This window comes from Chiloscyllium plagiosum, unplaced genomic scaffold, assembly GCF_037043375.1.
Source record: "Chiloscyllium plagiosum isolate Xiang-an unplaced genomic scaffold, Cpla_swu_hap1 HiC_scaffold_9, whole genome shotgun sequence".
Taxonomy (NCBI): domain Eukaryota; kingdom Metazoa; phylum Chordata; class Chondrichthyes; order Orectolobiformes; family Hemiscylliidae; genus Chiloscyllium; species Chiloscyllium plagiosum.
The window spans coordinates 49,403,732-49,428,665 of record NW_028270147.1 but is presented as its reverse complement, the minus strand read 5'-3'; the positions used below and the strand labels follow the sequence as shown (position 1 = coordinate 49,428,665).

Genomic DNA, 24,934 nt, shown 5'->3' with positions numbered 1-24,934 from the left:
CCTTTTATTCCTATTCTCTGCTTTCTGCCAGCTAGCCAATTTTCTATCAATGCTAGTACTTTGCTTCTAACACCATGGGCCCTTAACTTACTTAGCAGCCTCCTGTGAAGCATCTTGTCAAAGGCCTTCTGGAAGTCCAGTTTGATAACATATATTAGTTCTCCTTGGTCTAACCTGCTCATTACCTCCTCAAAGAATTCTAACAGATTTGTCAGGCATGACCTCCCCTTGATGAAACCATGCTGACTTTGCCCTATTTTACCACACGCTTCCAAGTTTTCAGAAATTTCATCCTTCACAATGGATTCCAGGATCTTACCCATAACCAAGGTTAGGCTAATCGGTCTGTAATTTTCCATCTTTTGCCTTAATCCCTTCTTAAACAGGGATATCACCTTAGTGATTTTCCAGTCCTCTGGGACCATCCTCTAATGATTCCTGAAAGATCAACATTAACTCCTCCACTATCTCTTCAGCTGTCTCCCTTCGAACTCTGGGGTGTCGTCCATCTGGTACAGATGGTTTATTGACCTAAAGGCCATTTAGTTTTTCCAGCACCTTCTCGTTGGTGATGGCCACCATACCAGCTCTGCCCCTTCAGTCTCTTGAATCTTTGAGATATTATCCATGTCTTCCACCGTGAAGACTGACACAAAATAATTATTCAGTTCCTTAGCCATTTCTTTGTTCCACACTACTATCTCTCCAACATCATTTTCCAATGGCCCAATGTCCACTTTTGAATCTCTTTTGCCCTTTATACATCTAAAGCTTATCCTCAAATTAAATCTTATTCCTCCTTACTTCTTCTTTTGTTGCCCTCTGTTGGTCTTTGCAAGCTTCCCAATCCCCTGGTTTCCCACTGCCCTTTGCCACATTATATGCTTTCTCTTTTGCTTTAATGCTGTTCCTAACTTACCTTGTCAACCATTGTTGTCTCATCCTCCCTGTCCCATGCTTCATTTTCCTCGGGATGAATCTCTGCTGTGTCTCCTGAATTACTCCCAGAAACCTCTGCCATTGCTGTTCCACTGTCTTTCCTACTAGGCTCCTCTCCCAGTCAATTCTACCTAGCTCCTCCCTCATGCCTCTGTGATTGCCTTTATTCAGCTGTAATACCGTTACCTTTGATTCTATTTTCCCCCTCTCATTTTGCAGAGTAAATTCAATCATATTGTGATCATTGCCTCCTCTGGTTTATTTCACCTTAAGCTCTCTTATCAAGTCTGCCTCATTGCACAGTACTAAATCCAGTATTACCTGTTCCCTAGTGGGCTCCATCATCTCATAAACATTCCACAAATTTGTTTTCCTGCAACCCACTTCCAACCTGATTTTCTCAGTCCATATTGAAAACCCCCATGATGACTGTAACTTTACCTTTCCTACACATCTTTTCTATGTCCTGGTGTAACTTGCACCCCAGCTCCTGTCTACTATTTGGAGGCCTGTACAAAACTCCAACTATGTTTCTTTTTCACATGTGCAGTTCCTCAATTCTCCCCATGCAGATTCTACACCATCTAACCCTACTTTGTTTCTTACTATTGATTTACTCCCTCTCTACCCTTCCTATTCTTGTGTTGGTTCAGATGTTTCTTGAATGCTGCTATTGTGTCTGCTTTCATTTCTTCCTCAGCCAATATGTTCCATGCACTCACCACCCTTTGTGTGAAAAACTATATTACCATATTATATAGCTATATTATTATACTGTTTTATTTTTAGTGATTTTTTTATCTTTCAAGTAATTTCAGCTAGGAACATCTCATACTGCAATACAGATGAATGTACCATACTGAATACTCACACATAGTACAGTATTTTAACCTGTTTTCTCCAAGCAAGAATTGTCCACAGGGACCTAACTCTCACTTTAGCATTAATGTCCATGGGAAACTATATTTCACTTAAAGTTGTTTCGCCAATGGTCACAATTTCCCAGAATGAAACTACAACTTTAAGTTCTATGGTCAAGTTCTGTTACCTGATCTTGGTACAATTAAAAGGTAGCTGGTGCTTGAAATTTATTTGAATCCTTTGTTAGTAATACAGATCAGACAAAGAGAGCATTTTTCTGTTTCCATAGTTAGCAGTAGTATAACCTCAGATAAATGTACATTGCTAACTTTTTAACTTTAGCATTGATGCTAAGAACCTGCAGAGATGAAACTGTTGGCATGCTATTTTAATTGAAAATATATCAGTAATCTCTTGACATAAAGAAATATTACTAGCAAATGATAAAGCTGTAAAAAGGAGCAGTTGTTCTCTATTGTCAGTGATGGTTGTACCCAATGCATGGACTTCAAGCATAATACATGTTTCATTAACTTTGACTTAATTCCTCATATGTTTGTACAGTTTGAATTGAATTACAAATCGTAACAAATGGTCAGTTGGTCAATTTTCTGATGTAATCCTTTGATTTTAAAATGTTTTTAATGCAGGAATGAAAGAAAAGCAAAAATAATAATATGGATGAGTTTGGAGTAAAATAAATTCAGAGCATTGTGGAAATATTTTAGGAGATTTGGTAGAGCAATGTATAGTAGGAGAAGCATAATTAGTTGAAGCAGGTCAATAAAATTCAGTAATTTCCTCAAGAATTTAGTGTAACAGAGAATAAAACAGATGAGATGTAACATTTGCTGCCAATCTGCTTATTGTCTGTTTTGATGTATTGCCAAAAAGTAATTTCACCAAAATAAGGGTATGATAATATGACATTACTCAAATTTTCAGTTTGATTTGGTTTATATAAGGGAATCCAAGAGCAAGATTAGGTATCCATAGTAAAGTCCTGGATGCAAGTCTAATCTTACTCCTAAATTGTCGACCTCATTGTTCCATTCTACATCAAATTTTGTAATCTGTTTTCTGTCTTTTATCATTGGCTGATCAGTCGGTTCCAGGGGACTCAACACTGCAGACAGAGTCATAGAGCATGGAAACAGATCCTTTAGTCCAACCAGCCCATGCTCTCCACATCCCAAATAAATTTGTCCCATCTGCCTGCACCTGGCCCATATCCCTCCAAATCTTTCTTAATCATGAACACATCAAATGCTTTTTAAACATGGTAACTGTACCCACATTCACCACTTTCTCTGGCTGTTCATAGAACATAGCGCAGCACAGGCTCTTCGGCCCTCGATGTTGTACCGACCTGTGAAATTAATCTGATGCTCATCTAACTTACACCGTCCATTATTATCCATATGTATGTCCAATACCTATTTAAATGCCCTTAACGTTGGCAAGACTACTGTTGCACGCAGGCCATTCCATGCCCCTACTGCTCTCTGAGTAAAGAAACTACCCCGATATCTGCCCTAAATCTATCACACCTCAATTTAAAGCTATGTCCCCTCGTGTTAGCCTTCACCATCTGAGAAAAAAGTCTCTCCCTGTCCACCTTATCTAACCCTCTGATCATGTTATACGTCTCCGTGGGTGGCACGGTGGCACAGTGGTTAGCACTGCTGCCTCACAGCGCCAGAGACCCGGGTTCAATTCCCGACTCAGGCGACTGACTGTGTGGAGTTTGCACGTTCTCCCCGTGTCTGCGTGGGTTTCCTCCGGGTGCTCCGGTTTCCTCCCATAGTCACAAAGATGTGCACGTCAGGTGAATTGGTCATGCTAAATTGCCTGTATTGTTAGGTAAAGGGGTAAATGTACGGGAATGGGTGGGTTACGCTTCGGCGGGTCAGTGTGGACCTGTTGGGCCGAAGGGCCTGTTTCCACACTGTAAGTAATCTAACCTAATCTAACCTAATCTGTCTCGATTAAGTCACCTCTCAACCTTCTCTCTCTCCAACGAAAACAGCTTCAGTTCCCTCAGCTTTTCCTCATAAGACCTTCTGTCCATACAAGACAACATCCTAGTAAATCTCTTCTGAACCCTTTCCAAAACTTCCACATCCTTCCTATAATGCTGTGATCAGAACTGCACACAGTACTCCAGGTGCTGCCGTACCAGTGTCTTGTTTAGCTGAAGCATGATCTTGTGGCTCCGAAACCCAATACCCCTACCAATAAACGGCAACACACCATATGCCTTCATAACGACCCTATTAACCTGAGTGGCAACTTTTAGGGATTTATGCACCTGGAAGCCAAGATGTCTCTGTTCATCTACACTGCCAAGAATTTTACCATTAGCCTAGTACTGTGCATTCCTGTTACTTATTCCAAAGTGAACTACCTTACACTTTTCCACATTAAACTCCATTTTGCCACATTTCATCCCAGCTCGGCATTTTATCTATGTCCCTCTGTAACCCACAACATCCTTTGGCACTATCCACAACTCTGCCTACTTTAGTGTCTTCCGCAAATTTACTAATCCATCCTTTTACACACACCTCCAAATCATTTATAAAAATGACAAACAGCAGTGGCCCCAAAACAGATCCTTGCAGCATACCACTGGTAACTGAGCCCCAGGATGAATATTTCCCATCAACTACCACTCTCTGTCTTCTCTCAGCTAGCCAATTTCTGATCCAAACCGCTAAATCACCTTCAATCCTGAAACTCTGTATTTCGTGCAATAGCCTACCATGTAGAACCTTATCAAATGCCTTACTGAAGTCTACATACACCACATCAAACACTTTACCTTTATTCACCTGTTTAGTCAGCTTCTGAAAGAACTCAATAAGGTTAGTGAAGCACGACCCACCCTTCACAACACCTGTTGACTATGAGGAGAAAGTGAGGTCTGCAGATGCTGGAGATCAGAGCTGAAAATGTGTTGCTGGAAAAGCGCAGCAGGTCAGGCAACATCCAGGGAACAGGAGAATCGGTGTTTCGGGCATAAGCCATTCCTGAAGAAGGGCTTATGCCCGAAACGTCGATTCTCCTGTTCCCTGGATGCTGCCTGACCTGCTGCGCTTTTCCAGCAACACATTTTCACCTGTTGACTATCCCTAATCAAATTATTCCTTTCTAGGTGAATATAAATCCTATCTCTTATTCCAACATCTTACCCACAGCCGAAGTAAAGCTCACTGGTCTATAATTACCAGGGTTGTCTCATCTCCCCTTCTTAAAGAAGGGAACAACATTTGCTATCCTCCAGTCTTCTGGCACTACTTCTGTCAACAATGATGACATAAAGATCGAAGCCAAAGGCTCTGCAATCCCTTCCCTGGCTTTCCAGAGAATGCAAGGATAAATCCCATCTGTCCTAGGGGCCTTACATACTTTCAGATCTTCCATAATTGCAAAAACCTCCTCTTTGTCAACCTCAATTCCATATAATCTTGTAGCCTGTATCTGAGTATTCTCACTAACATTGCGCTTTTCCAATGTGAATACTGACAAAAAGTTATTCATTAGTGCTTCTCCTACATCCTCAGATTCCACACACAACTTTCCACTACTATCTTTGATTGGCCCTAACCTTACTCTAGTCATTCTTTTATTCCTGATATACCTATAGAAGGCCATAGGATTTTCCTTGATTCTTTGCCAAAAACTTCTCATGCCCCTTCCTGGCTCTTCTTAGACCTCTCTTTTAGATCTTTTCTGACTAACTTATAACTCAAGCCTCTAACTGAGCTTTCACACCTCATCCTCACATAAGCCTTCTTCTTCCTCTTGACAAGAGCTTCAACATCTTTAGTAAAGCATAGCTCCCTCTCTCGACAACAACCTTCCTGCCTAATAGGTTATATACTTATCAAGGACTCACAGTAGCTGTTCCTTGAATAAGCTCCACATCTCCTGCACTTCCCTTCCCCATCCTATGCATTCTAAATCTTGCCTAATCACATCATAATTGCCTTTCCCCCAGTTACACCTCTTTAGCTGCGGTATATACCTATCCCTGCCCATTGCTATTGTAAACATAACTGAATTATGGTCACTATCACCAAAGTGCTCACCTACCTCCAAATCTAACACCTGGCCGGGTTCATTCTCCAGTACCAAATCTAATATGGCATTGCCTCTTGTTGGCCTGACTACATACTGTGTCAGAAAACCCTCCTGTCCACATTGAACAATAACTGACCCATCTAAACTACTTGAACTGTAGTATTCCCAGTCAATATTGGTGAAATTTAAGTCCCCCATAACAACTACCCTATTACTCTCGCTCCTATTGAGAATCATCTTTGCTATCCTTAATGCGCCATCATTCCACACACGAGCCACTTTCTGTGTAAAAAACGTGATGGTGGATATAAGTTTAAACCTTAGTTTCTCCTTCATGATGATTTCCAGATTAAATAGATTATAGAAGGAAGACACAAGGGAAACCAGCACATTTAAGAAAAGAAAGAGTTACCCAGAGGCACTTTCCCTCGGAGCCATTTCTGAGAATATACAGAAAGGGGCTTGAGAGTATATTCAGTTTGAAAATGTTGTGCAGCTAAAGAAAGGGCCATAAACAAATTGTTTAAAGACTATTTTTAAAATAATCTCCCTTCTTTTGGTAATGTTATATTTTAACAAAAGGGTGACTGTGAAACCTGGCCACAAAACATTGGACTGGACATGACGGCACCCCTCTTGCTGATCTCAATATTGCCCTACCTGCAATACATTTGGCATGAGCAGTGAATGGGAGTGGGCACAGGATTTTAAAAGGAAGGAAGGACATACTTTTGGAGGTTGCCCTTTGCCTCTCAGGGCATGTCCCCAGAAGACAGCAATTGTCCCAATTTCCTTCCTATCTCTAAAACCCACATCTCACCACCTCCCATCCCGACCCTGACCCCAATCACTCTGCCTCCTAAGTTGACAAAACTCTCTTTGCCAAATGGCCCTGACTTACCTGGATCCATTGGGCCTCCTTTATGGACCTGTCTGTAGTCCTGGTAATGCCCACTATGGAGTCCTGATCCTGCCATCCAATCAGATTGGATATCAGCCGAGAGGGTGGGAATTCTTCCCCATTGAAAGGTGCATTACTTGAGCCTGCCCACAATGCATTTTGACTTGTGCATTTATCGGCTTGCTATCAACTTGTCTTCCTGTAAATGTCTGACCCTTATCTGTGCTGCTTTGTTATTGCCTCTGGATTGTGCCTGACAATCTTTAAACATTGTCCCATGGCTCCAGCCCTCCCTCCATTCAGAGCTCCAATATACTCTGATACTCAAAAAAAACAGACAAAAAATTCAAGAAAAATGCCGTCCTCCTTTCAACAATCATACATGAATCATAAATCCCCTCTCCTTCCCTCAACTCATTCACTGATACTTGCATTATCAGTTGACAACCAGAAATCTTGTTCGGCATGCCACCCAGCACATACATCAGGTCCGGTCATGTTCAATAGCAGTCTTAGCAAAGGCCAGCATTAACTTACTATCCAATCAGTGCATAGAAGATGGGAAAATATTTTTAAATGTGTCTTGAATATAAATAGGTACTTAAGAGCTGAAATCCAATTGATTAATATTTCAAATTCTCTGCCAGTCAGGAACAAAATAAGAAGTGGATGTTAAAAATGTTCAGTTTAAACCCCCTTTGCATAAGTAAATGAACAAAACTGTCTCAAGCCTTCCTTCCAAACATCTCCCATTCTCTCACGATTGAATCGATAATCTACCCTGATATATCTTCTTTGCGGAACCTTTCATAGGTCCTTGCATAATTTCTCTTCACACATGTAATAAAACAAGCTGAAAGTATAATTTCTATTGTCCTCCACAAGTCGAAATATTTCAGAAAAACTTCCCTTAATTTAAATTAATGTAAAAGCTTCAGGGAGTAACTTGACGATATTTATGTCTGATTTATTATTTACAGTCTGGGATTAATGCTCAGTAAATGGTTATTTTTGTCTTCCCATTGCCAGGTGGTTTGACGGCAGTGATTTACACAGATGCGCTGCAGACTGTGATTATGGTGGTTGGAGCTATTACGCTTATGTTCATTGGTGAGTCTTTCAGTATCAACAAACAAAATAATTTGTACACTTCAGTTAGGAATATGGAAAGGAACGAATATATGCTGGAGAGCAAATTCACTTTACTTACTTGAAACCCGCACATCCACTATTTATTTGTTCACTGGAATATGATGGCTTCAGGCTGAACAGTAATACGCTTTCATTATAAACAGACTATCAGCAACTCCAAATTGCATTTTCTGAAAAGGATAAGTAACAGGAAAGCTTTTATATTTTGTGTGTATTTTCCTATTTTATATTGTGAGTCTAACCTAGTATTCATGACTGTCAGATGTATGATGTAATCTATGTTAAACCTTTATGTCCCTGGAATTGTTATTACTCTTTCAAACACACAATGCTGTCTCTGCTGCACAAGTCTATGATTACCCTCAATGCCGCACCAACCTCCTTCCCAAGCCACTCACTGTCACATCCCTGGGTCTGTTGGCAGATCGACAGCCTCAACGTTTGTTCAGAATGATTAAAGGAACATTTAATATGATACAAAACTAGTTTATTTACCCCTGAGAGGGAAAAACTGCACTTCATTAGAAAGAACAGCTGTGGACAACTGAAGAGATAAGGGACGGCATAAAACTAAAAGAAAAGGCAAACAAAAATGCAAAAGACAGCACACATCAGGCTGAGTGGGAAAGATGCAAAAACCAGCATCTAAACAGTTTATACAAGTGAAATAATTGCAGAGGCCAGTATCCCATTAACAACTCACCCAGTTCACATGCTCTGACCAGCTAGCTCAAAGCCACTCCCTAGACTGAGGAGACCTTCTGATACTCATGTTTATAAGTATCAGACAGAGCTCCCTGATTGGCCCAGTTTCCTCCCTGAGGAAACCTACACAGACACGGGGGGAATGTGCAAACTCCACACAGACAGTCACCCAAGGTGGGAATCAAACCTGGGTCCCTGGCGCTATGAGGCAGCAGTGCTAGCCACTGTGCCACCCCAGTGTCTATGGATGTTGTTGGTATGGACTTCCAGAGACATTTGGTAAATGATAGACTGATAACTAAAATAGAAGCCCAGAAAAATGAAGGGAAATTACTGTCGTGGCGGGATAATTAGTTGAGTGGCAGACAACAGAAAGTAGGGATAATGGGTAGATACTCAGATTGGCAAGATGTGACCAGTGGTGTCCAACACAGATCTGTGTTAGGGCCTCAGTTATTCACATTATTTATTAATGGCTTGGATAGTGGTATGGAAAGTCATGTAACCAAATTTGCTGATGACTAAAATCTAGCCAGCATTAGAGACCAGTGTAGATGGTACCATAATATAGAGTCATAGAGATGTACAGCATGGAAACAGACCCTTCGGTCCAACCCGTCCATGCCAACCAGATATCCCAACCCAATCCAGTCCCACCTACCAGCACTCGGCCCATATCCCTCCAAACCTTTCCTATTCATATACCCATCCAAATGCCTCTTAAATATTGCAATTGTACCAGCCTCCACCACTTCCTCTGGCAGCTCATTCCATACACGTACTACCCTCTGCGTGAAAGAGTTGCCCCTTAGGTCTCTTTTATATCTTTCCCCTCTCACCCTAAACCTGACCCCTCTAGTTCTGTGGTTTTATTTTGTGTGGGTACTTCTAGTCCAGGTGGACCATCTTGAACTAGAGTTTCTGTAGTCAGTAGTGTTATGGGTTAAGCTAGACCATTTGAAACATTCTTAAGCAGGCAGCTCAGACCATAATTTAGCAATTTGATTAGGTTAGATTAGATTAGATTACTTACAGTGTGGAAACAGGCCCTTCGGCCCAACAAGTCCACACCGACCCTCCGAAGCGTAACCCACCCAGACCCATTCCCCTGCATTTATCCCTTCACCTAATACTACGGGCAATTTAGCATGGCCAATTCACCTAACCTGCACATTTTTGGACTGTGGGAGGAAACCGGAGCACCCGGAGGAAACCCACGCAGACACGGGGAGAATGTGCAAACTCAACACAGACAATTGCCTGAGACGAGAATTGAACCCGGGTCTCTAGTGCTGTGAGGCAGCAGTGCTAACCACTGTGCCACCATGCTGCCCACTTGTGCCCACTTCTAAAACCACTTTGGCTGAAGTCTCATCTGTTTACTATTTGTTTCGGTAAGTGTACAGTGAAAATTACACAGATTAAGTTATCTAGATTGACTACTAGATTCTAAAACAGACAAAAATTTATTCACAAAATTACACAATGAAATGCAAAGAACATGATAAAGAATCCCTACAGAACTCGTCGATCCAAGCTAGACTTAATTATGCTGTTCCGAATATACACAACAGTTCAAATAAGCAAACTCCCTTTAAAACCCAGTATAAATGGAATACATGCTTACAGGTTGAAGTTGAAGGTGAGAAAAAAGAGAGTGTTTCCACACAGCTCCCTGTCGAATCTCTCACCAGGTCAGACTGAACTAAAACTGCTCAGCTCAGTGCAGCTAGAGAGCTAACCACACATGAATTGTTTCATCTCTGTACCAAACCAGACTGATCAGGGCCCAGCCTGGTTTATTACCCCTCTGAAAAAAATCAAGGACAGAGTATCCTTCAGCCAAGGAACAGCTTTTAGAAAGAAAAAGGGAATAGCGTTGTGACAATGGGGATCTTGTATTTCTTCAGGGACACTTTGAGGATGTCTGTGAAGCATTTTCCCTGTGATCCTGGTAACCGCTTGTTATGAGAAAATTCAGAATAGAGTGCTCATTTTAGGAGTCTAGTGTGGCTCATGCAACAGAGCAGGTTGACTGTAACCAGCGCCTTGATGCTGGGAATTTTGGTGAGAGAGGGCACTAATATTGGATATCTAGCCAGCTCTGGATTTTGCATGAGGCATAGCTGGTTGTATTTCTCAAGAGATTTGAGATGTCTGCTGTACACTGTCCACGTCTCAGATGCATGCAGGATAGTTGGTAACGCTGCTGCTCTGTAGGAATGAGCTTGACGTTGAGCTTGAGGTCTTTATCATCAAATGCTGGTTTTCTGAGATGGCTAAAGACTGTACTGGCATAGCTGAGGCAATGTTGAATTTCATTGTTCATGTCTGCCCTCACTGAAGGAAGGCTCCCAAGGGGTATGAGAATTGATCCACGTTGTCCAGTGGCTTGCTGTGAATTTTAACAGTTGGAGGGCAGTGTTACTCAGTCAAAGAAGGCTGTTAGAGGACCTTTGTCTTCTGAATATTTAGTCTAAGGGCCATTCTGTCAGATACCTCTGTGAATGCATCGAAGGTGGTTTAGAGCTTGGACTCTATGAGGTCACACCCAATCTGTGTACTGCAGCTCACAACAGAGGCTGGGGTAGTCATGATTCTGGAGTGGTGGTGATGCAGGTTGAACAGTTTCCTGCTCATCTGATAGATTAGCTCCAAGCCAGTGGAAAGATTGATGGATATGGGATGGAGTGTTGCAGCAAGGAAGATGGAGAAGAATGTTGATGTGATGGACTTGATTGACCCCAGTTTGCACTCATCACTGGATCTCTGGTGGATGTGTTGGTGAGGCCATTGTGCAGCAGACAGATGACAAATTTCAGTGGGCAGCCAAGTTTGGGGAAGATTGTCTTCTCACATGACAGAATCAAAGGCCTTGTTTAAGTCAAAGGAGGATATGTATAGAGGTTCCTGCTGCTCTGCCCTTTTATTTGACTTATCTTGCTGTGAAAATCGTGTTCATTATGCCTCTTGATGAGTGGAATTCATATTCAGGAGGCTTGTGGAGGATTCTTGAACTGACCTTGTGGAGGACAGTAATCAATTGAAAATAAAAATGGGTGTGATGAAAGTTTGGCTGCGAGTCTGTTTCAAGCTGCTGATGTAGACCAATTTCACTTCACAGCATCTAAAACTTGCTGGGCTTTGGGAAAAGGACAGCACATTGGACTATTTTACTGATCAGGACAGACTTAATGGGATGAATGACTCTTACATCACAGTAAAATTTTAATAGGGTGGGAAAACCAGTCATTATAAGGTGTGACCACTGACAAAGGACACTATCACCCTTTCCCTGAAGATTAGCAGAGACAGCAGGCAATGAGTCAATAGCTGTCTTGTTACCAAACTTACATAGTAGCAGCTGGAGAAGGCATGAGCAATGAGCATTTCAATGAAGGTGGAAATAGTTAACTTGAGGTTAACTAAGTTGGAGTTAGATGAACTCAATAGTAATCCTCATCTCCAGATTTCCGTATGGAATTGCAGATAAAATTGCAAACTAAGATGTCAGCGTGTCCTTTAATGAAAGTTAGGAATCAGAAATTCACAGCTAAATCTGCACAGACATTGAATCTCCAGCAGAGGTCATTGTTAAACAAACACTGCACTGACTGAATTCACCCAGGGATCTCGTACGCCATCTGGTTTAATGCAGCTCTCAGTCAGATTACTGCTGAAGCTTCTCATGTTGTATTTAAAAGCAGAGAGCAATTTCTACCTGCTTTTATTCATTCATAGGATGAGGGTGTCACTGCTAGGGTCAGCTTTTATTGCCCATCCCTAATGACATCCAGACGAGCGTACAAACTGAGAGCAGGAAGAGGCTGTTCAACCCATCAAGCATGTTCTGCCATTCAATAAGATTATGACTGATCTAATTAAACTTCAAATCCAGTTTTTCAGCCTACCTCCAATAACCTTTCACTTTATTTTGACAAATATCAGTCTACTGCTGCAATAATTATATTTAAGGACTCTTGCTTTGGTCACCTTTTCAAGAAGAGGGTCTAAATCTTTAATTTGTGCAAACTTCATTTAGCCAACTTTAAATCGTAATTTGTATTTGTGTTAAAGTAAAACCTGCCATTTAAACCTGAACTTTGAGCAGGTTTCTTTTGAAGAGCTGCTTTGAAAGAGTATCCTAATTAAGAACCAGCTGAAATTGGCTTCCCATTAAGTGAGTGAGCTGGGCCTTTTGCTTTGGGAGCCTATAAATTCAGTAAATGAGTTCAGTTCAGCTTTGGACTGAGCTTGTGTATTTAATGGATAAGACTGTCTAAATCTTCATTCCTTATTAATTTATTGAGGTAGGCCCTTTTTCTTGGGAGTATATATAAGCAGCTGAAAATGTATTGCTGGAAAAGCGCAGCAGATCAGGCAGCATCCAGGGAACAGGACAATCGAAGTTTCGGGCATAAGCCCTTCTTCAGGAAGGTCTTATGCCCGAAACGTCGATTCTCCTGTTCCCTGGATGCTGCCTGACCTGCTGCGCTTTTCCAGCAACACATTTTCAGCTCTGATCTCCAGCATCTGCAGACCTCACTTTCTCCTCAAAGTATATATAAGCAGCCAATTTAGTGTGAAGTAGCACTTGATTGTGACTTACAGTAGGGTACCAGGGTTGGGCATTTCAATGAGTATGGCTGACAATAGAGTGTATGATTTGAGCATCTCAAGGAGTTCAGTGGTAGGAGGAGAGAGATATTTAGTTTCTTTTGCTGAAATAAAGCAGCTGTTCCTGAATACCTCTCTCCTCCTATTGTGTACTTCCACTCTTTAAACTAAAAATATGTTTTATTTTTGTGTTTAGGTCTTCAGATTATTTTCCCGCTTTCTTAAAAATAGTTTGTTCGTTATAAGATTAATATAAGCATGTAAGAAAGGAAAACAAAAACAATAAAATGTTTAGGGTGGGGATTCATTGTGTCTAAAAGAGCATGGACACTAGAGTGACTTAGTTGATAACTGATATAAAATACAATGGAGATGGAAGGTTGGGTGATGTGTTGTAGCTGCAGTATGTGAAAGCTGCTGGACACTAAGATGATCCATAGTGAAAACATCTGTAACAAGTATTTGTAACTCAAAAAACTTTGGACCTGAGTTGAAGAACTGCAGCCCAAGCTGCAGACATTCTGCCACTGCAGGAATGGTGAAATGTACCTAGACATTTGGCTACGGGAGGTAGTCACATTCCCGAATTTAGGTCATTCATTCTTGGGCTGTGATCAAGGACAGGTAGGTCTGATTGTAGGTGAGGCACATATAGCAATCCAAGGAGCAGCTCTTAAGGAGATTTTGATCTTGCAGCTGTCCTAACAATTATAAGATGCTTGCAAGCTGTATGGACAAGAGTGGGGACAGCAGGAAGGACATGCAAACTGACCATGACACCATGGATTGGGAAAGTTTTAAAAACCATCAAAAATTTGACCAAGAAAATAAAAAGAGGGAGAAAAATAAACTGAGGGCAAAGTAGCAAGGAAAATAAAAATATACAGGACAAACTTTTTTAAACATATTAAGAGAGGCCAAAATGAAATCATGCCCATTAGAGAATGAAATAATAAGGGAAACCAAGAAATGGCAGAGGAGTTGAATAAATAAATCATTTTTGATGCAAAAATCATTCTTCATTTACGTTGTGGTAGTTACAGTGGGAGGAGCGATAGCGAGGACCAGAGGCCCAACAGGAAGGTTGGAGTACAGTTTACAAACTTATCTCGTGTATAGGCAGAGGGCATGCTGAGCAGGAGCTGACATGGGACTATAGGTATATAAGGGATAAAAGAATGACTAGAGTAAGATTAGGGCCAATCAAGGATAGTGTTGGGAAGTTGTGCATGGAGTCAGAGGAGATAGTGGAAAACGCTAAATGAATATTTTTCATCAGTATTCACACTGGAAAAAGACAATATCGTTGTGGAGAATACTGAGAAACAGGCTACGAGACTAGATGAGATTGAAGTTCACAAGGAGGAGGTGTTAAGAGATTCTGGAAAATGTGAAAATAGATAAATCCCCTGGGCTGGATGGGATTTATCCTAGGATTCTCTGGGAAACCAGGGAGGAGATTGCACTACCTTTGGCTTTGATTGTTATTGTCTACAGGAATAGTGCCAGAAGACTGGAAGATAGCAAATGTTGTTCCCTTGTTCAAGAAGGGGATTAGAGACAACTCTGGTAATTATAGACCAGTGAGTCTTATTTCAGTTGTGGGTAAAGTGTTGGAAAAGGTTATAAGAGGTAGGATTTATAATAATCTTGAAAGGAATAAGTTGATTAGAGGTAGTCAACATGGTTTTGTGAAGGGTAGGTAGGTCATGCCTCACAATCTTATTGAATTCTTGGAGAAGGTGACTAAACAGGTGGATTAGGGTAACGTGGTGTATATGGATTTCAGTAAGGCATTTGATAAGGTTCCCCACAGTAGGCTATTGCACAATATACAGAGGTATGTGATTGAGGGTGACTTAGTGGTTTGGATCAGAAATTGGCTAGCTGAAAGAAGACAGAGGGTGGCAGTTGATGGGAAATGTTTATCCTGGAGTTCAGTTACTAGTGGTGTACCGCAAGGATCTGCTTTGGGGCCACTGCTGTTTATAATTTTTATAAATGACCTAGATGAGAACGTAGAAGAGTTGGTTAGTAAATTTGCAGTCAGTAAAGCACAATAGGTCAGCCAGCATCCGAGGAGCAGGAAAATTGACGTTTCGGGTAAAAGCCTCTGCCTAGTAAATTTGCAGATAACACCAAGATTGGTGGAGTTGTGGATAGTGTCGAAGGATGTTGCAGGTTACAGAAGGACATCAATAAGCTGCAGAGCTGGGCTGAGAGGTAGCAAATGGAGTTTAATGCAGAAAAGTGTGAGGTAATTCACTTTGGAAAGAGTAACAAGAATGCAGAGTACTGGGCTCATGGTAAGGTTCTTGGTAGTGTAGATGAGCAGAGATCTCAGTGTACATGTACATAGATCCCTCAGGTTACCACCCAGGTTGATAAGGCTGTTAAGAAGGCTTACGGTGTGTTAGCTTTTGCTTGCAGAGGGATCGAGTTTAAAAACTATGAAGTCATGCTGCAGCTGTATAAAACTCTGGTGCGGCTGCACCTAGAGTATTGTGTACAGTTCTGGTCACCACATGATAGGAAAGATGTGGAAGCTTTGGAAAGGGTTCAGAGGAACTTTACTAAGATGTTGCCCGGTATGAAGGGAATGTCTTATGAGGAAAAGCTGAGGGATTTGAGGCTGTTTTTGTTAGAGAGAAGGAAGTTGAGAGGTGTATTTAAGACATGTAAGATAATCAGAGAGTTAGATAGGACGGACAGTGAGAGCCTTTTTCCTTGGATGAGGATGGCTAGCCCGAGGGAGCAAAGCTTCAAATTGAGGGGTGATAGGTATAGGACAGAAGTCAGAGGTAGTTTCTTTACTCAGAGAGTAGTGGGGTGTGTGGAACGCACCGCCTGCAACAGTTGTAGACTTGCCAACTTTATGGGCATTTACGTGATCATTGTATAGACATATGGTAGGTTAAATGGGCTTCAAATTGGTTTCAGAAGGGGGCACAACATCGAGGGCTGAAGGGCCTCTTACCGCGCTATAATGTTCTATTCTCTGTTCTGTCAGTCTTCACAGTAGAGGACATCAATAGCATTTTAAAAGTACTAAGCTATCAAGGGGTTAAAGAGGGAAAGAAATAAGCACAACAGCCATCAGTAGAAAAATGTACTAGGGAAAATAATGGGCTTAAAGGCCAATAAATCCCCTGGACATAAAATAAACGAAAGAACTGCTGATGCTAGAGATCTATAGAACAACAGAACATTACAGTGCAGTAGAGGCCCTTCGGCCCTCGATGTTGTGCCACCCATTGATGCCCAGCTGGATACTCTCCAGTCAGTACAAATTACACTTTCCCTAGTACTGGTGTGCTTGAGAGGTGGTAGTGAGCTGCTTACTTGAACTTACTTAATACATGTGGTGCACATACACCAACAATGCTGTTAGGAAGGAACTTTCAGGATTTCGACCCAATGAGAGTGAAAGGGATGGCAATAGTTCCTAGTCAGGATGGTGTTGTACTTGTGTCATGCCTCACTAGGATGGTATGCTGGAATCATGCTCTGCTACTCCTGAAGTCATCAGAAAAGCTAATGATTTTATCAAAGTATGCAAAACTCCCTAGCTGACCTGCCTGTTTTGACCAAAGTTAACAGAAAGCATATGTCAGGTTTTTATACTTAACAAGAATTACTATAAGCAAATAGATTCTATCTACAGGTAAACAACTATGAACTGTGACATGTAACTGTCCTGGTTAAAACTCTGACCCACTTATATACGCTCCTTAAGCACACATACATATACAACAAAATATTATCTTGAGTAGAGGGAAAATCTTGTAAGACAGTTCAATGGCTCCATCCACAGGGGTTTCTGATATCACCCTTTATCTTGCCAGGGCTTGCTGTTCACTGATCTCTGTTTTTCTCTTCAGGTGTTTTCCATTTTCTTACTTGAGGCACAGAGCAACTAAATCACAAATTATAAAGTCTCTGACTTATTGGTTAAAAGCCACAGCTTACAGCATCTGCTGAAGGGAAATAAACTCGCTTTCTTCAGGTTTTATGTGTTTATTACTGCAGAGAAAAGGGCATCACCTCCCCTTCATTTAGTCCAAATTCCTTCTTGGGACAAGGGCAATGTTGTGTCATCATAGTCTTGGAATTGACCAGTAAATGTTATCAACAAATTGAACTCCTCGATATTAACTGAAAAAAATATGCCACAAGTATTAATAATTTCACACAAAAGCTTTTACTGTACAAGATTTTAAAAAGGCACACGTTACTAATCCAACACTATATTTCATAAACGCTCAGTCTTTAAATATAAAAGTCTTTAGTAGAATGCTTTCAGACCAACCAGAAATCTGCCAAATGAACTTCCTTTGAATGCTTTACGCAGAGGGTGGTAGGTGCCTGGTACACGTTGCCAGCAGAGGTCGTAGGGGCAGGCACGGTAGATTCACTTAAGGAGTGTCTGGACAGATGCATGAATAGGTGGGGAGCAAAGGGATTCGGATGCTTAGGAATTGGGCGACAGGCTTAGACAGTGGATTTGGATCGGCACAGGGCCGAAGGGTCTGTTCTTGGGCTGTAAATTTTCTTTGTTCTTTGTTCTTTGCTTCCAATGCAAGAATAGTGAGATGAACAAAGGTGTGCACATTATTTTTAAGTGTCATCTCACTATTCTTGCATTGGAAGCATTTCAAAGGAAGTTCATTTGGCAGATTTCTGGTTTTAAGAGGTTATTTTATGAAGAACATTTGTGCATGATTGATCTCAATACGTTGAAGTTTTGAAGACTGAAAAGTTGTATGTTGAAAGATTGAGATTCAGAGGGGACCTGACAGGTTCAATGCTGAGAAGACATTTCCCTGAATCTAGAATAATAGGCACTGTTTAAAGGTACCGAATCTTCCACTTAAGGCAGAGATATTGAGAAAGTTGTTCTCACAGAAGGTTGTTAACCTTATGGAATTCTGATCCCAAAAGAGCAACAGAGACTGAGATGTTTTGAGCCCTGTATCTAAGGAAAAATGTGATGGCATTGGCAGGGGTCCAGAGGGGTTTTACAAGAATGACCTTGGGGATGAAGGGCTTGTCATATGAGGAGCAGTTAAGGACTCTGGATCAGTACTCAGTGGAGTTTAGAAGGATATGGGGAGATCTTATTGAAACTAATAGACTACTGAGAGGCCTGGGATAGAGTGGATGAAGAGAATATGTTCCCACTCATAGGAGAGACGAGGACTCTTAGATTAATCCTCTCTATCCCTCCAGGAATCTGTTTGTTTATCATTTCCTGTACTAATACCTTTCTCTTTGGTCTTGGTCCCAGACTAACTCAGGTGGAGACTGTTCCATCAGTACAAATTCTACTTTCCCTCATACTGGTGTACATGAGAAGGTGATAGTGAGCTGTTTACTTGAACTTATTTAATCCATGTGATGCAGATACATCAAAATACATCAAACAAAGTGAAGGGGAAGGTGGTAGTTCCTAGTCAGGATGGTGTTGTACTTGTAGGATGCCTTAACAGGATAGTATGCTGGAAATCGCGCTCTGCTACTTCTGAAGTCACAAAAATTAATGATTTTATCAAAGTAGAATGAACAGCTTCAGCATGAAGGGATAACCCTTTAGAACAGAGAGGAGAAATTTCCTCAGTCAGAGGGTGGCTAATGTGTGGAGCTTATAAAGTGTGGAGTTGGAAAAAGCATGGCAGGTCAACAGCATCAGAGGAGAAGAGGAGTTGATATTTCAGGTCAGAACCATTCCATCAGGATTGTGGGCCGTGAAGGGGGCTGAGAAAAATATAGAGGGAAGGGGTGGGGCTGGGGGAAAATGGATGGGATGGTGATACGTGGAGGTGGCTGTGATTGGTCAATGAGAAGGATGGAGTGGGTGGGTCCGAAGGAAGATGGACAGGTTGGGTCAGGTTAAAGGGGCAGGATGAAGAGAAAGAGGGCTGGGCCTGGAATGAGGTGGGGGTTGGGGAGATTTGGATGCTCACGATTTCTATGTTAAGGCCACAAAGGGTGATGGACGCCAAGTCATTGAGTGTATTTAAGATAGGGAAAGAAAGGCTCTCAAAATCATAGTCATCTTGGTTGATAAGGGGATCAAGGATGATAGGAAGAAGGCAGAAGAATGGTGTTAGAAGCATATCATCGATGATCAAATGGCGGAGCAGACTCAGTGGAGTCAGAACATGCATCCATGCAAATACATAATAAAAGTAAATAGCATTAATTATGTAAACACAGAATTCTGCCTTTTTACATTTGCTGTCTTATTGTTGTCATTTGGCTCAGCCAACAGAAACTCTTAGCCTCAGTCCATGAGGTAGGGAGAAGAAAGATATTTATAGTTTCTGCCTGTGATTGCTGTTCAGCTATTTTTACTGGAAATGAAAGTAAATGAGCTGGATTTTACAGCCACCGTGGCCATGCTTTCAGTGGACATGCACATAAAATTACAAATGGCAGCAAGCACATCACCTTCACTATCACCCCCATGCTGATCTGCATAACATGTTATTGAGCCACTTCAATAAAACATTACCCATGCCACAATAAGGTTTCACCCAGACAGGCAGGAAGGAATGGACAGTCCATTTTTAAACAGCTTAAAAGGCAGGAAGGAACAAGGTACATCATTCTGCGGGATGTCCTGTAGACCATCACTCCCAAATGCCATATTTCCATTCACTCCTTGCTACCTGCCCCCTAATACCTGACCCCAACCCCTTCAACCCTTCCCCTCGACTCTTGGATCCCACCCTGCCCTAAAAGCCCGGGACTTGTCTGGCTCTGTGGACGATCATTTCCTCTTCAAGGATCTGCATGAAGTCCTGGCTGTGCCCACTGTTAAACTCTGGTGCTGATGGGCCTGCTAGAGTTGCTAGTCATTCAGATTGCCCACAGCTCTGGAGGGCACATTTTCCTTTCACTGAGGGGCAAAATACCTCTCTATCCCTCAGTCTCCCAAAGTGTGTTATGGATGTGGTTGGGGCTTTTATCAGCTGCTGTCTGACTTTCAGAAGGTGAGCAGTCAGTCCCTGTTAAAGTTCTGTCTATGGTTCTGAGAGTAGGGCACAATAGGAGCTATGTGTGTGTATATGGTTAGATCATATCCCAGGAAGGGTCCACAACTACCCAAGGATGTACAGACTGTCCCTGACTTACAAACATCTGACTTACAAACATCTGGTTCTTACAAATCAGATCCTGTACAGGTGTATTAATATTAATTCTAAAGATCTGGCATGTGAATGTTTTGTGATTATGAAGAGCAATTTTGTACTGTCCTGCATTGCGTTCCAATTTATATATAAATTGACTCAAGAACAGACTCAAGAGTGGAACCTGTTTGCAACCCAGGGACTGCCTGTAGTCAGTAGTGAAGAAGAGGCAGTTGGGATGGATGTGCAACTCCAAGAACAATGAAAGCTCTTTGTTTTTCAATAGTTGAAGTGTGAAAACTCATTATATCCAGAAGCAAAGATCTGAACAGTGATATTTTCACCCATGCATGAAGCATCACTGTTTGCACTCATCCACGTTTGTATAGTTGAAAAATACTTAACAAACTTCATAAATAGGGAACACGTTAACTACATCTTGTGTAAATATTTCAAAACTCTACAGCAAATTCATTTATCATAGATTGTTAAGTGTAACAGACAAACTATGCAGGCATTTGAAGAAAGCAATAGAAAAGCAGGGAGGAGATTTGATTAGAAATCGAATTACAGCATAAACAGAAAAAAAAACAGAAATTGCTGGAGAAACTCGGCTTTGCCTATAAACCTTATCTAAGCCCCTCATGATTTTATAAACCTCTATAAAGGTCACTGCTCAGCCACCTTACATTCCAGGGAACAAAGTCCCAAACTATTCAGCCTTTCCTGATAACACAAACACTTCAGTCACATTAACATCCTTGTAAATCTTTTTTGCATCTTTTCCAGTTTAATAATGTCCTTCCTACAGCAGAATAACTATAACATCTATGCAGTACACCAAATGTGGCCTTACCAATGACTTGTATAGCTGTAACATGACATCCCAACTCTTGTATCACTGCTCTGACTGACAAAGGAAAGTATGCTAAACACCTTCTTCATCGCTCTGTCTACCTATGACACCACTTTCAAGTAACTATGTACATGCACCTCTCTATCTCCAAGTTCAGCAATACTTCCCAGTGCCCTCCCACTAACTGTGTAAGTCCTGTCCTGTTTGTGTCCACAAAATGCAATATCGCACATTTATCTGCATTACACTCTATTCCTCAGCCCACTGGCCCGTCTGATCATTGTACTCTTAGATAACCTGTCCACTATCCTACGAATTTTTGTGTAATCTGCAAACTTACAAACCATGCCTCCTATATTCTCATCTAATTTGTTTATATAAATGACGATCAACAGAAGACACAGCATTGATCATGGCATGCTGCTGGTCACAGGCCTCCAGTGTGAACAACAAACCTGTACCTCCACCTTCTGTCTCCTAGCATCAAGCCAATTATGTATTCATTTGATTACGTCTCCCTGGATCCCATATGATCGAACCTGCTAACCAGACTACTATGCAGAACCTTGTTGAAAGCCTTACTAAAATCCATATATGTAGCATCTACCATTCATCTGCATTCATCTATCTTATTGATCACCTCATCAAAAAACTCAATCATTTCCCATTCACATAGCCATGCTGACTATCTCTAATCAGTCCTTGCCTTTCCAAATGTATATCGATCCTGTTTCTCAGCAACACATTTTTCATCTCAGAATCCCCTCCAACAACTTACCCACACTGACATCAAACTCACCTGTTTATTGTCCCCAAGGCTTTCACCTTGCAGCCTTTCTTAAATAATGATATAACGTTAGCCACGAAGATGTTGTCCCTGAACTTTTGTTATCTTGCTTTCGAAAGCCTCCCACTTTCCAGATGACCCGCTATCTGTGAACAGCCTTCCCCCATCAACTTTTGAAAGTTTCTAATAACAAGAAAATTGGCCATGTCTCAACATAAAACTTTAGCTTATGGACCAGGCCCTTTTCCATAACTATTTTAAAACTAATAGAATTGGTCCCAACATACTCCCCCACCGACACCTCAGTCAGTCGCCCTGCCTTATTTCCCAAGAGGTGGTCGGGTTTTACGCATTATCTAGTACAGCCATCTACATATTGATTGAGAAAGTTTTCTTGAACACACTCAACAAATTCCTCCCCATCCAAGGCCTTCATACTATGGCTGTCCCTGTCTGTGTTTAAATAGTTAAAATCCTCGACTATAACACCCCTATTATTCTTATAGCTATCTGCAATCTCCTACATATTTGCTCCTCAATTTTCCATTGACTATTGGAAGGCCTATAATGCAATCCCATCAAAGTGATCACCCGTTCTTATTTCTCAGTTTCACCCATATAGTTTCTCTGGATGATCCCTCATGAATATTCGGTCTATATACTGCCATTATATTTTCTCTAATCAAAAACGCCACTATCCCATGTCTTTTGCTTTTCCTCTATCCTTCCTAAAGCATCTATGCCCTGGAACGTTGTGCTACCAGTCCTGTCCCTCCCTCCACCATGTTTCTGTGATAGCTATGATAGCCCAGTCCCATGTTCCCATCCTTGCCCTGAGTTTGTCTGCCTTATCTGTCAAACCTCTTGCATTGAAATAAATGCAGTTTAATTTATCAGTCTTCCCTTGTTTCCTATCATACGCTTGCCTGTCTTGTGTGTTTAAATTCCTGTCTTTAGTTTCTGTACCAGCATCAATCTTCTCTCTTGTCTCATGATTGCATAAAAAACCCAACCTCTGCCAGACTAATTTAAACCCTCCTGAGTAACTCCTGCAAATCTCCCAGTCAGGATATTTGTCCTCCTCCAGTTCAGGTGCAGTCTGACCCTCTTGTACAAGTCATTTCTGACCTAGAAGGGATCCCAATGACTCAAAAATCCGAATCTCAGCTCCAAAGTAAAGGTGCCATGGGATCCGTTACATCCATCAGAATATGCACACGTCAGGGCCTTGGTTTAACATCTTATCTGAAAAGCAACATTTTCATCAATGTAGCAGTCCCTGAGTAAAGCACCGAATTGTCATCCAAGTTATTCACTCAAGTTCTAGGGAGGAGTTTGACCCAATAAGCTTCTAATTCAGAGATGGAACTGTTTACCAGTTCTGTGGAGGACCCATATCAGACTCAAAACGTTAACTCTGTTTTTTCATCCACAGATGTTGCCAGTCCTGCTGGGTTTTTTTCCAGAAGTTTCTGTTTTTATTTCAAATTTCCACCATCTGCAGTATTTTGCTTTTATTTAAGTTAGTGCATATACCAACTGATGGTAATACCGGACAAACTGGTTTCCATGGTGAAACCTGGCTTGTCAGAGCATCTGTTTTGTTTTTGTGATTTGTAACCATGGTGTCAGTCACTGAATATGCTCTTAAGAGGCAACAAGTGTACTTTTAACAAAAGAACATCAAAATTAATTGCACACAAGGAAAAATGAAGCAAACAATTTTACATTATGCAAGAACTAGTTGAACCAGTCCTATCGCAAATATCAGATATAAAGACATAACCTAGCTATCCTCAACAACAGCCTGCGAGATGCTCAAACCTCGGCAAAATGTTAGCCAGTTTCCACTTCAAAGTTCCTTGTTCAGTATATTGGCTGCACGTGGGTTATTTCCTATGAACAACTGCATTCACCCAGTTATTTGCTTCTTTAGTTAATGTTGCTTCATAAGACTGTATCTAAACTGTTAACATAGCTCTCTCTTTCTTAATATAGTTTCTTCTGCAGCCTTCTGTTTCTGGAACTTTCTGTTACTGACATTAAACCACTCAGAACTGCCTTTCAGCCCAAATTGCTTTGGAGACTGCTAAGCAAACAGCACCTTTGTTGCTATTGGCCTGTTCTCTGTGATGGAAACCTGCACATTCACTGAAAGAAACCTGCTGGATTGTTTTCTCTTTCTGTTTCTGTTCAGTTTCTGTTTCTGCTTTCCTGTGTCAGATGACACCTTGTTGCTGGGCAATTGCCTAACTCCTTTTTTTTCTCATCTAACCTTGTCTTTCTAAGGCACTGATTTATTCACTTTGAGGGTTATTTTTAAAGGCCTGAATTAAATAAATGTGCACCCATTTACAAACATCCCTGCACTACTGTTAGGACTCAAAATGAAACTATGTTCTTCCATTCTTAACCAAGCAATATAGATACAACAATTAAACTTAAAACTGGTTCTGTCTGCGCTAGAAGCCAAATTTCTAAATAATAATCACAATAATATTTCATGAGCTTTCATCACAATACTGATAGTGGAGACTTCTCTAAAGAATTTTATTCTTGCTGTCTAGATACATGGAAAACTCCACATGGTGATACCAGTTCTGAAAGCAAGCAGTCAAGTGCCGCGAACAGTCAAGGCTGCAAATGCTATGTTGGCCTTCATTGCCGAAGGGTTTGAGTACAGGAGCAAGTATTGCTGTAGCTGTACAGGGCCTTGGTGAGACTATAGCTAGAGTATTATATGCAGTTTTGATCCTCCTTGCCTAAGAAAAGATATAATTGCCATAGAAGGAACGCAGTGAAGGTCCACCAGATGGATTCATGGGGTTTGTTGTATGAAGGGAGATTGGGTTATCTAGGCCTATATTCACTAAAGCTTAGAAGAATGAGATGGGATC

General features: G+C 41.3%; 1 protein-coding gene across 1 annotated transcript in view; it reads left to right on the top strand.

Annotated features, from left to right (window-relative positions):
• slc5a9 (solute carrier family 5 member 9) overlaps nucleotides 1-24,934 on the top strand; it is a 104,296-nt gene that overhangs the window by 34,200 nt on the left and 45,162 nt on the right. Inside the window, exon 6 of the mRNA XM_043699241.2 lies at nucleotides 7,817-7,897. Coding sequence (XP_043555176.2) covers nucleotides 7,817-7,897 — 81 coding nt within the window. The remainder of the gene's footprint in view (nucleotides 1-7,816; nucleotides 7,898-24,934) is intronic.